This window comes from Ambystoma mexicanum, chromosome 8 (genome assembly GCF_040938575.1).
Source record: "Ambystoma mexicanum isolate Mex_15411 chromosome 8, UKY_AmexF1_1, whole genome shotgun sequence".
In the NCBI taxonomy this organism is placed as follows: domain Eukaryota; kingdom Metazoa; phylum Chordata; class Amphibia; order Caudata; family Ambystomatidae; genus Ambystoma; species Ambystoma mexicanum.
This window is the reverse complement of record NC_090929.1, coordinates 663543295-663558729: the sequence shown is the minus strand read 5'-3', so window position 1 is coordinate 663558729 and position 15435 is coordinate 663543295. Positions and strand designations below refer to the sequence as shown.

General features: G+C 45.9%; 1 protein-coding gene across 2 annotated transcripts in view; it reads left to right on the top strand.

Moving 5' to 3' along the window:
- Window positions 1-15435, top strand: part of ZBTB48 (zinc finger and BTB domain containing 48) — a 478630-nt gene that overhangs the window by 90670 nt on the left and 372525 nt on the right. For both annotated transcript variants that reach the window (XM_069610427.1, XM_069610428.1), the window contains one exon: window positions 1662-2388. In XM_069610427.1, the coding sequence (XP_069466528.1) occupies window positions 1693-2388 (696 nt within the window). In that variant the 5' untranslated portion in view covers window positions 1662-1692. The remainder of the gene's footprint in view (window positions 1-1661; window positions 2389-15435) is intronic.

Below are 15435 nucleotides of genomic sequence, written 5' to 3'. Positions count from 1 at the left end.
GACAAATAGAAAAATAATTAAACTGAAAAAGACGAACAGCTCAGCCGGAAGAGCACAACCAAACACAAAGCAGTAAGGTGAACAACAATCCGGTTTCCAGGGCATCAAGAAAAACAAAGCATTCAATGGCAGAAAAGCTAGAAGAGGGAAGAGCACAGCAGAGCACAGAGCAATACAATCAAAAATAGAGCAGTCGCTGAAAGAAGCCTAGAAGAAGGAAGACCACAGCCGGAACACAGAGCAATACACCAAATCACAGGGAAGCGGCTGGGAGGAGAAATGGGGCAAGGGGAAGGCGATGGTAAGAACCGCAGGGGAGCAATGACGCCTGGGGGGGCACGGAGTGCTGGCGAGCTGGAGATGAGATGGGGCGAGGCACACGTGATCAGGAGAAACGAGGGCAGGGATGCGCAGGTGCGGATGAAGCCAAGGAGGGAGAGTGTGAGGAACCCACGTGATCCAGGATTGTGAGGGAACATGCAGGCAAGACACACGCAGGCGTGAGTATTGCAAGGATGGAGGGGGCGCTGAGGCACGCCCAATCACGGGCTTGCGGGGGCCGCGCCGGCTGAGGACGCACCGCATGAACTGGCAAGGATGGAGGGGGCGCGGAGGCACTCGCACTTTAAGGTTGCGAGGGAACACGCAATCCAGTGTGAGCAGAGCCGAGGATGGTAGAGGCACGCGCAGTTGAAGTTTGCAAGGGTCCACGCAAGTCAGCGATGCACAGTGCAACATGAACAAATCCAAGTGACGGAAGGGCGTGGAAGCACACGTGATCAGGGGTTGCGAGTGATCAAGCGGGCCGGGGACGAGGGCGCAACAGGCAAGGATAGAGAGGCGCGCAAGCACACGTGATCAAGGAATGCATGGGGCCACTCAGGGAGAGAACGCAGGGGGGTTTAGCATGGAGGGGGGATAAATATGGGGGCCTCAAGGAGGTGGAATGGGACAGAGTAGGTAGGAGTCGCAGGGGGAGGGGGCGACCCCAGCAAGGGATGGGGGTAAGGAGGGGAACAAAGTCAGAGAGGTGCAGTTGGAGGGCTAAGAACCACAGAGCAGCAAACTCCCAACTTCTTACTCTGCGGCCGCAGACATGAGGGTGAATCATCTGCACTCACTGTCTGTGCCGCAGACCCCTTCGTCGCCAAACACCTGCGTCGTTCAACACCGCGGTTTTGCCCTGTGAGGGCTTTGCTTCAGAGGGTTCGTACCTCAGATTTTGTAGGCTTGGTAGCGGGTACGTAACAAGCGTGTTTCATGTCGTCAGACAGAGTCTCCTGCGAAGTTCAACACCGTGGCCCCTCTGTTCTTGATACATTTCCAAGCAATCTTCCTACATATTTTTACTGCAATTACTGTTTTAGACCTTCTTCAAATGCATAGTAAAAATATTTTTGTTTAGGATTTCTAGCCATTACCCCTTGTGTTTTACACATTCTACAACTGATGGTTACAACTTTAGTTGAAGTTCATGTGTTTCTATTATACTGTCTTTTAACTGCCAGGTTGTAATAAGGTGGCTTTATCTTGTTAGGGTACATGTGCTTGTCTGCTATATACGAGTTAAATATTACTGAGAAAGGCTTCCTTCGAGGTGTATACATAAGAATGCTAATACAATTTTGTAATCTTCTTTTTATTCTTTTGACTGCTTGCAGGTTCCATTATGATGTTTTGAAGCTTAAGAATATGGACAACTCTTTCATTCAACACAGCGTAAAAGTTATGCAGGCACTAAACAAGCAGAGAGAGGAGGGCCGGTACTGTGATGCCACTTTAGCTGTTGGTGGGCTCTTGTTTAAGGCACATTGGAGTATTTTGGCTTGCTCCAGCCAATTCTTCCAAAGCTTGTATGGAGATGGTACATCTGACCGCATTATTCTTCATGAAAGCTTTTCAGAGGTGATGAACCTGTTGCTAGATTTCCTGTACACTGGAGAACTGGCCATTACAGAAGACAATATGGGCAAGGTGCTCCTTGCTTCTAAGGAGCTGTGCCTTGTTGAAGCTGTGGAATTTTGTGAGAAGTTTGAGGTGAAATGCTTTCATGCAAGTGCCCAAATTGAAGGCTATTTGACTGACTATAATGTAGTTGAAGCGCTGCAGGAACACGTAAAGCCTCCAGAAGAGTCTGACGGTGAAGATGTTGTTGAAGTGGTGTCTGAGATCCATCCCCCACTGGTACATGAAACCACGCCTTTAAATTGCACCCTGCAAAATCAGGGACCTACTGCAAACACTTATTTTCTTCATAAAGTGAACAGACTGTCACCTTCCACAACGGACGTATTGAAACCTACAGCAGAAGTGAAGACCTGCCCAGAAAGCAATGAACTCAAGAGGTCTACCAGAAGAAGCAAACATGACGGTGGCTTCAGGAACGAGGTTGGTTAATTTCGTGACTTTATGCATTTTCATTTTAAAGACTCTTTAGGTTTGAAAAAGTGAAGCTTGCATGAAAATAGTCACAAACATGCAGAGCCATAACATTTGTATTTTCAATCCAAAATATTGTGTCCTTTTCCGAAATATGTCCTTTTAAACTAATTTTCACATCTAGCATTCCGTTGTGCATAGTTTATATAGAGCTTAGCATTGCCCAGAAGCTGTTTGAAAGTGTAATAGCACAATGATGGTCTCAAAACTTTTCATGCAGAAATACCCCCGGTCCTCCTCTTGAACAAAATGTAAAGTTGAGACAACACATCGTCCAGTGTGGTCGACTGGTAGAGGAGGCAGCGAACGACTCTCCTTTGCCAAATGTTACAGTAGAAGGCTGAGAGTAGGTTGAAAGTCAAGAGGACACCTGCACCCACCTTAAAGCATACCTCTCAACCTTTGGAGCTGAAATCCAATGACTTTGAAGGTGATGCCATTGAAGTCAGAATCTGATATTTGCTTTCTTGAGAGAGCAAAAAATTTAGTCCATAGGACGGCGACCATGGCCAAATGAAGGACAGTAGTTATGTTTGTATATGTGGTTAGTGGTATGAGTCAGAAGCCTCATTTCCCCCGATTGTTTTCTTGTGTAAAGGTCGAAGGCACCCTATAGACCAATATGACAACTTCCAATACATTGGTCACAAGGATGGAATTTCCACAACGTTGTACAACTACAGAGTTCCTCGCAACATTATTTTCTTTTTGTTTTGGACTCCTTATTGTTACTGCTGCCTTGTTCTTATTTTCTATCCACTTTCACACTCTATCCACTAGCCTATCTTTCTATAATATCCGATATGAGTCACTCCATTTCTTTCTCCGTCTCTATCCCACCAGTTCTCTTGCCTCTGACTAGAGCTTCACTCTTGTTTTTTCTCACCTTTTCTGTTACTCTGTTTGCTCTCCATCATGCAGCTTTCTAGTACAACTCCCCTCTGCCTGCTTCACATCTTTCCTCTTCCTCTATTCTCTCGCTCCTATATTTCTTCTACATAGCTCACATTCTTTCTCTGTTCTTCTAATTCAATCTCTTCTGACCATGTTATGCTCTTGATCTTCCCTTATGTTGTCTCTTGCCTCTCGCTCCATCCTGTTCTCTCTCCCCTGCTGCCTCCTATGTTTGTTTCACGCCTTTTGTCTCCTCTACCACTCAATCTTTCCCACTCTCGTTTTCTCCTCTCACTAGCCACTGTAATCTCCTGCCACTTTCATACCCAGTTCCCACCTCGCTCTCTCTCTTGGTCTCTCTACTTTCATTCCTATTTCTCCCCACTTATGCCATTCTCTCCCCTCTCTTCCTATGATGTTTTGTACTTTATGTTCTGTTTGTTTACTGTCTCCCTCCCTTCTGTTCTAAAATTCCTTTTCTTCCCATTCCATCTCCTGCCTCACCTCCTGTTCTTTTTATCCCTTGCACCTCAATTCTGTCCTAATCAATGTTGCCTCTGCATTTTCTCCTTCACATTTGCCTTCTGTTCCTCTTACTCCCTCCCATTTCATCACCCCACTCCTTCATGTCATGGTCTGTCTTCTATCTTACTCAACAGCCTCTTGCACTTGTTTCTTATGCCTCAGAGTCCTCCCCATGCCTCCCCAACCACCCTCTCTTCCTTTCCCTCCACTCTCACACCCTCTCACTAATTGTGGCCCTATTCTTTTGATGAGGTGTTTCTCTTCACCTTCCCTCCTTTTTTTTTTTGTCTATTCTTGCCTTTGCCTGGCCTCAAAATGGGCTGTAGTCATTGTCTAGTTATAATGGACTGTTGGCCTGTAAGAAATAGTGTATCCAGTTCTGTCGTTCTTTCAGATTATCTTTCTCTCTCTTAACATGCCCTTTTACTTTTAGCCTTCATTTCTGACTCTCCTCTTTTTTTGTGTTTCATCTCCTTTGCACAGATCAAGGGTTATGGACACAGTGCCTTCCATCCCTTTACCAGAAAAGTCTGGTGTTGACTCCATTGACTAGGAAAGGAACACCACCTCTTTTCTAGACAGTGGACATTTTTTCAAACCTTTCCTCTCTTCTTAACACTGGAGCTTTGCTCACATTGCACTTGTACAGGGCCTCAGAGTAAAAGTCTGATGTCAAAAAGTAAGCCAGATGAGAGTGACAACTGAAAAGCAGTCATACCGGTTGCTGCTAATGCCCATAGATGGTAGAAAACCTATACTGCCATAGTCCTTGTACCTTGACAATGAATGTCCAGGGTATAGTGAGAGGTCCACTCAATTAAATTAAAAACACTTTTGTTTCAAATCGCGGTGGGCTTTGCACAATGCCTCCTGAGTGAAATGGCTTGTCTCTCTGCCAATGTAACCGTGTGCAGTCTTGTTTAAGGAGAAAAAAAATCTTTGGCCTGGAGCAGTCTTTTGAGAGCGAAAGAGTCACTGAAACAGCAACAGCATTTCATCACCCTGACATTTCAGCCACATTGCTCAAACTGCCCCTTTCATGGGCTAGCCCAAAGGTATAACTAAACTAAGTAACAGAGCTGCCTTTTGCTAGCGTGCATGTACTTGGCGGCTAGGAGTTCATCTACCTGTGATGCAAGTTCACCCACTGGACCCTACATGCCAATCTCGCCACCACTTGTCCTGCATTCCCAGCTTCTTATGTGATATTGACTGTGCAGGCTGTATTATCTTGCGTCTTTTCTGTGCATTATCATGGAAACATTGAATGCTCACGTCGCTCCTGTAGACCTTGGATCACAGAGATTTTTTTACTTGAAAACAGGAAATTATTTGGGCTAGGTAACGCATTACTGTCAACACAATTAAATGACAGATTTGTAAGCATTTACCTAGCATAAATGATGGGATATCCATGTAAAAGCATGTATTACACAAGCCGCCACTATTACTGATTTTTATATAAATCAGTATGCAATTCTGCAAGATAAAAGCTGCTTACAATAACCTCATTGTCTCAAGTTGTTGGGTACTTCACCACACCTTAAACTCTAACTCTATGCAGACAAAAACCTCAATTTTACTTGCATTCATTGTATTGTATTGTATTGTATGTGGTTATATATATATATATATATATATATATATATATATATATATATATATATATATATATATATATATATATATATATATATATATATAGCGCTCTTTCCCCATTTGTATGGCCTCAATGAGCTAGTCAGTGTGCTGGAGGTTCTAGGAGTTTTGGATTAGGTGATGCGTGTGTGCATTTTCGCCGGTCTAAGACTTAGATGGCTGGCTAGGCTCGACTAAGCAGCTTAAAGATATCCGGCACGTGGGTGGGCGCTGTTGGAGGTTTGCGATAGAGTGCTATTGTTGAAAAAGAGTCAGTGTGTGGCCAGCTATACTGAATTTCTTTTCATTGGCAGTCGCTGTATGCTAGTGGCAGAGGTGTTGTGATACGTCAGGTGTTTCAGTTTGAACGGCTATATGCGCTGCTAGACCGAATGAGCATAGCCATAACTGCATTCTGTGGTGCATGGATGTTTGGCTGTGCCTGCTGCCTGTGTCCACAGACGTGGTGTAATGTATACGTACCATAGGCTTCGATGTTGCTCGGCGGCAGCAATCTTTGTCCAGTGCGGATAGGCAGATGTAATGGGAAGATATGGAGGTATGGCCTAGGTTTCATCATACAGCAGGTTTCGGAGTATAATGGGCAGATATGGGGAAACACACCTAGATTTGAGAGCCCTATATAGTGGGAGATGGGCCTAGGTTTCACAATAAAATAGGGTATGGGGAACACACCTAGATTTGAGTGTCCTGTATAGTGGGAGAGAGGCCTAGGTTTCACAAAACAATTTGGGTGTTGGGGAACACGCCTATATTTGGGAGTCCTGTATATGATATGGCATTTATAACGCGCCTATACAAAAGTGTTTCAAGGTGCGACGCGACAAGGGTGGGAGAACAGAGGGAAGACGGAGAGGGCAATCCTACTAGGCCAAGTGTCATTCAGATCGTGCAAGTGCAGGGGAAGGGGGAAGAGGAAAAGTGCGGAGTGGGTGGGCGTGGGGACAGTGCAGTACATCGGATGATAGAATAAATAAAAACAATGAGAATTAGGGCCAGCTAGTGGCAAGTGGAAGGGTAAGTGCAGACATCAGGTGTCAAATGCTGGTGGGGGACTGTAGGAATACAGAAAACAGTCCCCAAGTGCGGGGTTGCCAGGGAGTCAGTGCAGGTGTTAACTGGCGGGGGAGGGGACCTGGGTCCGAGATCAGAGGGTGGCCAGTTAACCAGTACAGTTCAGCCAGGAATTCAACAGGGAAGAGGAGGAGAGAACGCAGAAGCGAAGAGGAAGGTTTTGAGGTGCTTCCGGAACCGGAGATGGTTCTCCTAAATTTTCAGGGAGGCTGTTACAGAGGGAGGACCCAGCCGAGGAAAGAGATCTACCACCAACTAGTTGCTTGGAGAAGTGACTGACCCTGAGGTAGTTGGGGACGGATGAGCGAAGAGCTTGAGAAGAAAGATATTTAGGAAGAGAGAGTGAAGATATTGAAGCCCCAGAAGGCCTTGTGGACAATGCAGAGGGTTTTGAACTTAATCCTCGCAGCCACTCGGAGCCAGTGAAGAGATTGCAGTCCTGTAGAGAGACGATCCCTGGGCTTGAAGCAAAGGATAAGTCTCGCAGTCCTGTTCTGGATGAGTTGCAGAGGACGGAGAGTAGACGCAGGCAGTTTTAGAAAGAGGCTGTTGCAATAGTCCAGCCTAGAGAGAACGAGAGCTCTGGAGACCGTGAGCTTCTGGGGAGAGGAGAGGAGAGGAGAGGAGAGGAGAGGAGAGGAGAGGAGAGGAAGAATACCTCCTGAGGAGGTGCAGCTGGTAGTGTGACTTTTAGATACGTCAGAGCTGTGAGGAGAGTGTGGAGTTGAAGATGACCTCGAGGCTTTTAGTCTCGCAGGTGGGAGCAGGAAGAGAGCCAAGAGAGGCCGGCTAGAGAGTGACGGGAAAGGAGGGAGCAGGTGTGCCGATGAGGAGAATCTCAGTTTTACTGGCATTAAGGCAGAGATTATTGGCGGCACACCACTCATGGATAGCAGACAGACAGTCTGAGATGAGGGACGGAGAAGAGGTGGCCGAAGGTAGCCTGAAAACGAGCTGAGTGGCATCCGCATAGCACTGAAAGTTGGGGCAGAGAGCAGCAATACAGTGGGCAAGAAGTGCCAGGTATTGGTTGAACAGTCAGCGAGAGAGTTTAGACCCCTGGGGGACACCACGGGTAGAGATAGAGGTGAGGAAGGACCCAAGTTGGACCTGGGAGGGTTGATCAGACAGGAAAGAAGTCAGCCACGCCAGAGCCAATATAGTGGGAGAGAGTCCTAGGTTTCACAATACAGTAGGTTCACAGTATAGCAGGCAGATATTGGGAAATGCACCTAGATTTCGTAGTCCTGTATAGTGGGAGACAGGCCTCTGTTTCGCAGTATGAAGGGTTTTTAAAACATTTTGTGTTGACAATGGATTTCCTAGAGAGTGTGATGGATGGGACTGGTTAGTGTATTTCTTTACTGGTGGTGCTGCTGTGTGGAGGGTTGAAATTCTGGGTGTTTTATTAATATCTGTGGAATTGAAAAATTGCTCCTACCTTATCTGTTGATGCTGGTTGACGGCAGTCTGTTCCCCATTTTGCGCGTCTGGGCACTGCAGTCAGGCAGTACTATGCGTGTGGGATTATGCCTTTGCAACCACCTTGTTGTTGGGGGGGGGGGGGGATTGGTCAGAGTATGACACTGCGCACGGGGACTAAGGTGGTCCGTCTCTTGAGCTAAGTGTGGTGAGTGAAACTGAGGCGATGGGACACAGGGCGCCTGTTTGGTTGTATTTGTCAACGAGAGTTGAGGATTGTAGTTGGTAGATTGGACTTGGTTTATGTTAGTGGGTGGCTGTTTCCCCTGCTGACACTTTCTGGAGCCGCCGCTGTAGGAACAGTCCTTTGCCTATGGTGCCCTTAGCCGCAGGGGCTGCACGGGCAGAGGGCTGCCCTGGGAGGGTATATTTAAGAAGCAGCGATTAGCCAATCGGTATAGGGGGTGGGAGGGAGGATGGAAACGGGGTCCGGCAAGGAGTGAGGACACGAGTGAGTAGTCTGTGCAGTTGCCCCCAAAATCTTTCTGCTGTTTTTACGAGTTTGGAGGCACAGCCCACTTTCAATATAATCGCTGCCATACCGCAGAGTGAGGACACTGAGTGAGCAGTCTGTGCAGTCCGTGCACAGCTGGGCTACGGGGCCATGTATAAGAGCTCCTGTACATTCTATAACTGGAGGTAACTGCTCGCGTGTGATCCTGCCTAGTCGCTGTCTCCGTGTGTGCTAAGGAGGTTAAGCAGTGGGGGGCTGGAACCCTCTTGAAACTTGCCGCGGCACATCAGTAATAGAGCATAGCGGCCCCCCGGACCTTCATTGAACTCATTTTTTTGTTTCCTTTTAAATCAAAATTCCCAAACCCAGTAGCCAGGGTTCGCACGGAGGATGTTTGCTCGCCCCCTTTTGCATATCTCGAGGCACAAGGCAGGGATGTCCCTTCTCTCTGCTAATCTTTGCCAGCGGATAGAATACGGGAGGCACATTCGCACCGGGGTCTGCGTATACTAGACACATCTGACATGATTTCCTTATACGCGGATGACTCCCAGCTTCTCATCCACTCGCCTGAAAATAATCTTGCCCTGATCCTTGAAGACGTACAGTTTGGGGAACTCTCTGGCCTCAAAGTCAACTGCACCAAATCAGTACTATTCCCATTAACCGACGCTACCTCGCCCCCCTCTGATCTCATGGGCTTCAAAGGGGCACAATCAGAAATCCCATATCTCGGAGTGACTGTGGTGCGTACGCGCGATAGTCTATGACCCAACTACCAGAAATATTTGACCGTGCTCACACGAAAATGCCAGGGGTTGGGCCAAACTTCCACTGTCTCTTGCGGGTAAACTTGGTGTCCTGAAGATGGTGGTGCTCCGCCAGCTGCTCTACCGCTTTGTCAATCTCCCCCTGTGGCCAGGCAAGGACTTCTTTCGATCATTGAGCCGCACACTTAACAAATTCCTCTGGCGTTCGGGAGCAGTTTGCCTCAAATATAATACCCTAGCTGCCCCTTTAGCACTCAGGGGCTTCGGTGCCCCCAACTTTGAGAAATATTGGCTAATTGCCCAAGCCCAATTTGCTTCGTACTGGTTCGCCACCACCAATCCCCCATCGCACGTGCGACTGGAGAGACGCTCGGTGGGAGATCGTGATATACGACCCCTGACGCTCTCTCCTCCCGCCCGCAGTAATAACCCCCTTGATCCAGTAGACCTCACCTTTCATGCACTAGCTAGACTATGGACACACTCTGATACTCCACATCCATTTCACAGGGGCTTAACTCTCTGGAACGTCCTTCCCGGGATCCCCTTTGTTCCCCTCCCAGTAGCGCGAGACTGGGCAGAAGTCGGCTTCGAAAACATCTGTGATGTATTCGATCAGGACCGATTTGTTGAGTGGAAGGACCTGCCGATAACTCTACAGCGTAGTTCACCTGTTTGGCTCCAATACTCAACCCTTCGTCGGATTCTTAAGAAGAGGTACCCTAGCTTTCCCGTCTTCCCCCCCCCCCGACAACCCAATCCTTTCTGAAATAATGAACACCTTAAACATGAGAGGGAACATTTCCTGGTTATACTCTTTAGTACAGTCTGCAAACTCGCCTACATTCGAGGCGCTGAGACAATCTTGAGCTGGGGATTTGGAACTAGAGCTAACCGACGAGCGATGGAAGCGAATGTGCTCCCGCATCCATGAAGTCTCGTTCACCTCCCGCTTCAAGCTGATACAATTTAAAATTCTACACAGATACCATTACACCCCAATGCGACTACACTGCATGTTCCGAGACCACTCGCCCTGTTGCCCCAGATGTAAGATCGACGAATCAACCTATATCCATATGATTTGGACCTGCCCCTCCATCACCCAATTCTGGTCCGATGTGTGCTCCACAACATCCTTGACCATGAGTTCGCCCCCTCTCCGTTGAAATGTCTTTTCCATGATTTCCCAGGCCTACATCGTGATTCCCTAAAACTCGCGGGGTTATGTATGCTACTAGCGACACAGTGCATTCTAATGTGCTGGCTCCGGCCTCGAGCACCCACGCATGCACAGTGGCTATCAGCTGTTACTTGGGCCTCTGCCACAGAGGAGGCCTGGTCATTCCAACTGCCATCAGTGACTAGACCTATGGATGTGTGGTCCAGATTTCACTCCTACCTGGCAGCTATATCCACTGAATCGGATACCTCCTCCCCTCCACGGTCCCCACCACAAAATAATCCTCCTTGAATGTTTGATCTATTCTTGTCATATTATATATCCTCAGCGACTAACGACAAATGTGATTCTGTCCCGGCTCCATCTATCATTTTAAGCTCATGGCCTAAGTAAGTTGTCCGTTGGAATCAGTGAATGTAACCCACTTCTTACCCTTCTGTGTATTGTCAAGCATAATAAAATAAAGTTAAAAAAATTCCATATTCCAATTATAATCATCAGACGTTTCCCCTTGAACACCAGCCGCTATAGCAGTTAACGCCGCCGGCCTGCTCATTCTTGCCGGTTGGCTGCCCAGCCCTGTGGGGGAGGAGGGATCCCTGAGGTCAGAATCTGGTGCACAGGCTAATCGCGAACCGAAGGGGAGTTTGGAGCGCTTGACCACTGAAGCTCTGATATAGCCCAGGGCCTCTGTACACTGCACTTACCAGGACGCTGGAATAAGAAACTTTTCCTCATAGTCTTCTGCACCTGCAACTTCAGCTCATCATTTCAGGGACTGCGGGCAGATCGCCTTTGACCTGCGTGCTGGCTTTATTGCAATTAGGACCCAAGAACTGCTAAACATAAGGCAGTTGGCGTCATTTGTACATCTAACATCTGTACACAGATACTGCGGGCTGATAGCCTTTAACCTATGTGCTGATTCCTTGCTCTCAGGTATCAAGAATCGCCATACTTAAACCTTTTTAGGTGGAATCTGGTCTCTATTGGGCACTAAGGCCAGAAAAGACATCTCAAGCTGATTACAGAACTATGTCTAATATATATAATCTGCGGAGTGCCCCGCAAGGAAGCAATATCATTTGTACTAAACCAAACAAGGTCATCACCATTAATCAAGTCACGAATATAGCAGAGAAAAGTCTCTTTAAACGCTATGTCAGGGGCGGGGTGTTTTTCTTCCCCCGCCGAGTGTGTACCCATTAGACAATCAACCACCAATGAGCTTGGAGCTCACACACACACGCCTGATGCTCCTAGGAAAGAAATAGGCATTAAATCGACTCATTCGAGACTCACTACCAGCTAATCTTAATTATACCCTAAGACCTACTACAATGAAGAATGCCATTTCGGAACCACTTCTCATTGGGTTCAGCGAGCCTGTTAGAAGTTGATGGTGTGGGACAATCTAATGATGACTTGGAACGAACCCAACATATATCAGTAGCTTGCAATAAAGAATATGGACGGAAGGTTTTCTCCTCGAAGCCCCTTCAGCGAACAGCAAGCCTGCCAAGCAAGTGTAATCTGCAACAAGAAAATAAACGAAGACTTAGTACCTCCCACAATAATGGCACTAAATTTTGTACAAGTTCTTTAGTCAAAGTTTTTGAAAACTTAAAACTGGAAGTACAGCAGCATTCCCCTATACTCTTAGAGATTACGAAGGAGTTTGAAATAAATGAGATCACAACGGTTGCTATAAAATTAGCAGTAAATGAATCAGTGGGAGTAATCTTGGCTGAACTCCGCTCTACAACTAAGGCCCAGTCAGCAAAAATCGACTCTTTGACCGAGCAGTGGGAGGGGTCGGGGGAGAGGGGTTGTAAAGGAAGAGTTGAGGTCCATTTCAGCTAAATTGGATCTCCCCGCCGATGGTGGATATAAGAGGTGCTCCATGTCCGTTGAAAAACCAATCCAGAGATCACATTGGATGACACCCCCCTGTCAGCCTCGGTGTTGGAATAGTTCCTATGGTTGGCACAAATGACCGAACTTGAGGCTTCCCACAAGGAAATTGCTCAGGAGCCTGCAATAAACATCTCCTCAGTATTGGAGGGAACAGAAGTGCCTAACAAAAAGAAATCAAATGGCAAGACCAAGAAGCGGAGGAAAAAAAAGAATAAAGGAGTGAGTGAAATTCCAGAACCAGATGCTAATAAACAAGGGAAGAAGAAAAACCAGACGACGGATACTAACGCTTCCTTAGAAATCTCAAGGGGAGGACAAGGTCAGAAGAGAGAGCAGAGAAAGATAAGGCTACTAATAATGGAAAAAGGGGAAAAAGATCACTAAAGCCCAAGATTCTGTAAGGGTAGATCCTACGAAAACTTTGGAAATAGCTAAAACTACAGTGGGAATTCAAACTGAACCAATCCAGCCACCAAGGAAAATCGCTCCATTTTTTTTGAAGGCGAAACAGAAAACTAAAATGCTCAGTCTTATGAAAAATATTGCTCCTATCTTTTTAAAAGCTAGCAAAAATGTAGATCTTAAAAACTTGGACAACACTGATATGGAAGGCTCAAAAGAGGGTTAAAGAAGTGTAGGCGTGGCTAACCTATTGGGAGGCAAAGGTTTGCAGCCTCCAAAGAGCGATGTAAATCAATTATTCCCATAAGTCTTTTGAGCAAATAGGAACTATGTGAATAAACCTGCTTTTTTCCCATTTTCGCCGAGTGAGGTTTCGGATCAAAATCAACAAAAAGACATTTCCCTTGATCAAGCTTCGACGCTGAAAGTCTTTATATCAAGAAAGATCCCTAACAAAATTGGAATTTCACCCCTAAACCGCTCTATAATTCTATCGGAAATGTAAGCTTATTTCGGCCCTAAAGTACTTCTCCACTTCTGACATTGAGCGAGTGAGTTTTCCTCTAAGCCCGGACACAAATACAGCTGAAGTGATGATAAAATCAAGACAAGGACTAGAATCAATCATGGGAGGGAAAGAGGCCTGGGAACAGAGGGGGTTGATGGTCTCCAAGTCCTGTCCGCTGACTGAAAATGCGCATTCATCGAAATTCTCAAGTCAGGATCGAAATCAAAAATTGCGTTGTAAAGCCAGTGATTCCCCACTCCTAATGAATATGTGGGAAATGGTTCCGGAGATAATCTCTCAAGTCTTTCTTAAAATGGGTATTGCTCAGCAGAAGCTCTAGTAAGCAATCGGATTAGCTTACTTTCCTGGAACACCAGAGGGTATGCCTCTGTTTGACAAGATGCTATATATTTCAGAACTTTGACTTGATTCTGTTCCCAGAAACCTGGTTAAGCTTCCTTTTGGGGGTTGAATGCTTTTCAACATTTCAGCAGTTTGCATTGGGTTTGGCAGGTGGTAGACAAACGGGGGCTTGTTTATTGCCTGTAAAAATGATTGTCTTTCGTATTTCAAATATGTTATCTAATGAAAGTCAAGGCATATTGATTGTAAGAATAGAGAGAACTGGGTTTAACTCTGGATCAAGTTGGATTGTTGCCAATGTGTATTGGAATCCACGGTCTTCTCCTCTAAACGAGTTCTTACAAAATCTTTCTGATCGTTTAGTTGAGTTTTCACCATTTTATCCCTCTGATGAAATAATAGCGGGAGACCTGAACTCACAATTTATTGTAACAAAAGACCGGAGTTCAGAAAAAACAGATTTAAAACCAGAAATGGAAATGTGTGGATAAACTTCATGAGGGATTGGGATCTATGGATGCTTGATGGAAATGGGTGGGAGGACATCCCGAGTGCTCCGACCTGGCAAAGGGGTGCCTGCTTTTCAATGATCCATTCTTTTTTTTTGTTTCCAGAAAAGTTTGAGAGTTTTGTTAAATTTAACATTGACAAGGGGAACGTAGATGACCACGCCTTGCTGGAAGTTGTCCTGGCTTTTCACTCTGATCATACAGTTTCTCTCTATAACCAGGAATTCTCACTCAAATTAGGAAGTTTGACAGAGGGGGGTGAACGCTTACTAATAAATTGAATGATATCCCTTGCCTACTTTGTGATCAACAACTCTCAGTATGGTTTGATCCAGATAACTTTATCTCCTTCCTGTCCAACTTGAACCCCTCCATTAATCACGTCCAGAAAAAGCACATGGTGCATAAACATTCTTTTGACCCATTAATTCAAGAACAAAAGAAAAACATAATACAACAAAGGGTCCGTCTAAAAAAAAAAAAAAAAAGCAGATCTGGATATAAAAGATTATATAGATGAACTCAGAGGCCTCAACAATAAGTGCAGATACTGGATGCGGTCTCGTAGGCATATCGTACTCCAACAAGATGGAGAAAAAATGTTAGTCATTATGCTGAGGAATTCCACAAATTTCTGGACAATTGTTGGGTCCCTGAATAATCCTCCCAACCGTAACTTGGAAACTATCATACAGGAACAGATTTGGATTGACCACTTTTCAAAGGTCTATGAATCATTAGAAACAGTAGTTCCCGAAATAGAAGCAATCGTTAAGTGGTCTTGATAAAGAAATCATCATCATCCTCCTCTAGGGCGGTGAGACCCAATGGACTTAGTAACACCACTCTAAAACTGAACCTGTTTGTTTGGGCGAGGGTGTTTAAAAATGCTCTTCGACAATATACTTCTAAGAAAGAAATTACCAGAGTCGTGTAGATCGTCCATTGTAATCCCGATCTATAAAATCATCTCCCTTTTAGATGCCGACCGTAATATTTTTGTGGGATTAATACTTGGTGAGAGGGACACTTGGGCCAAATCAAGAGGCGTAATACCAAAACAACAAACGGGCTTTAGATTGGGCATTTCTACATCTCTAAATGGTTTGGTCCTAAGTTGTCTGAGTGCAGAATCACTTTTGAAAGGTGGTACCCCCCTTTTTGGGGCTTGGATTGACCTCTCCCAGGCGTTCGACACCGTCTTCTGTGGAAGAAATTGAACGCCTGAGGGGTCCCGCTCAATCTGTTATCCATGT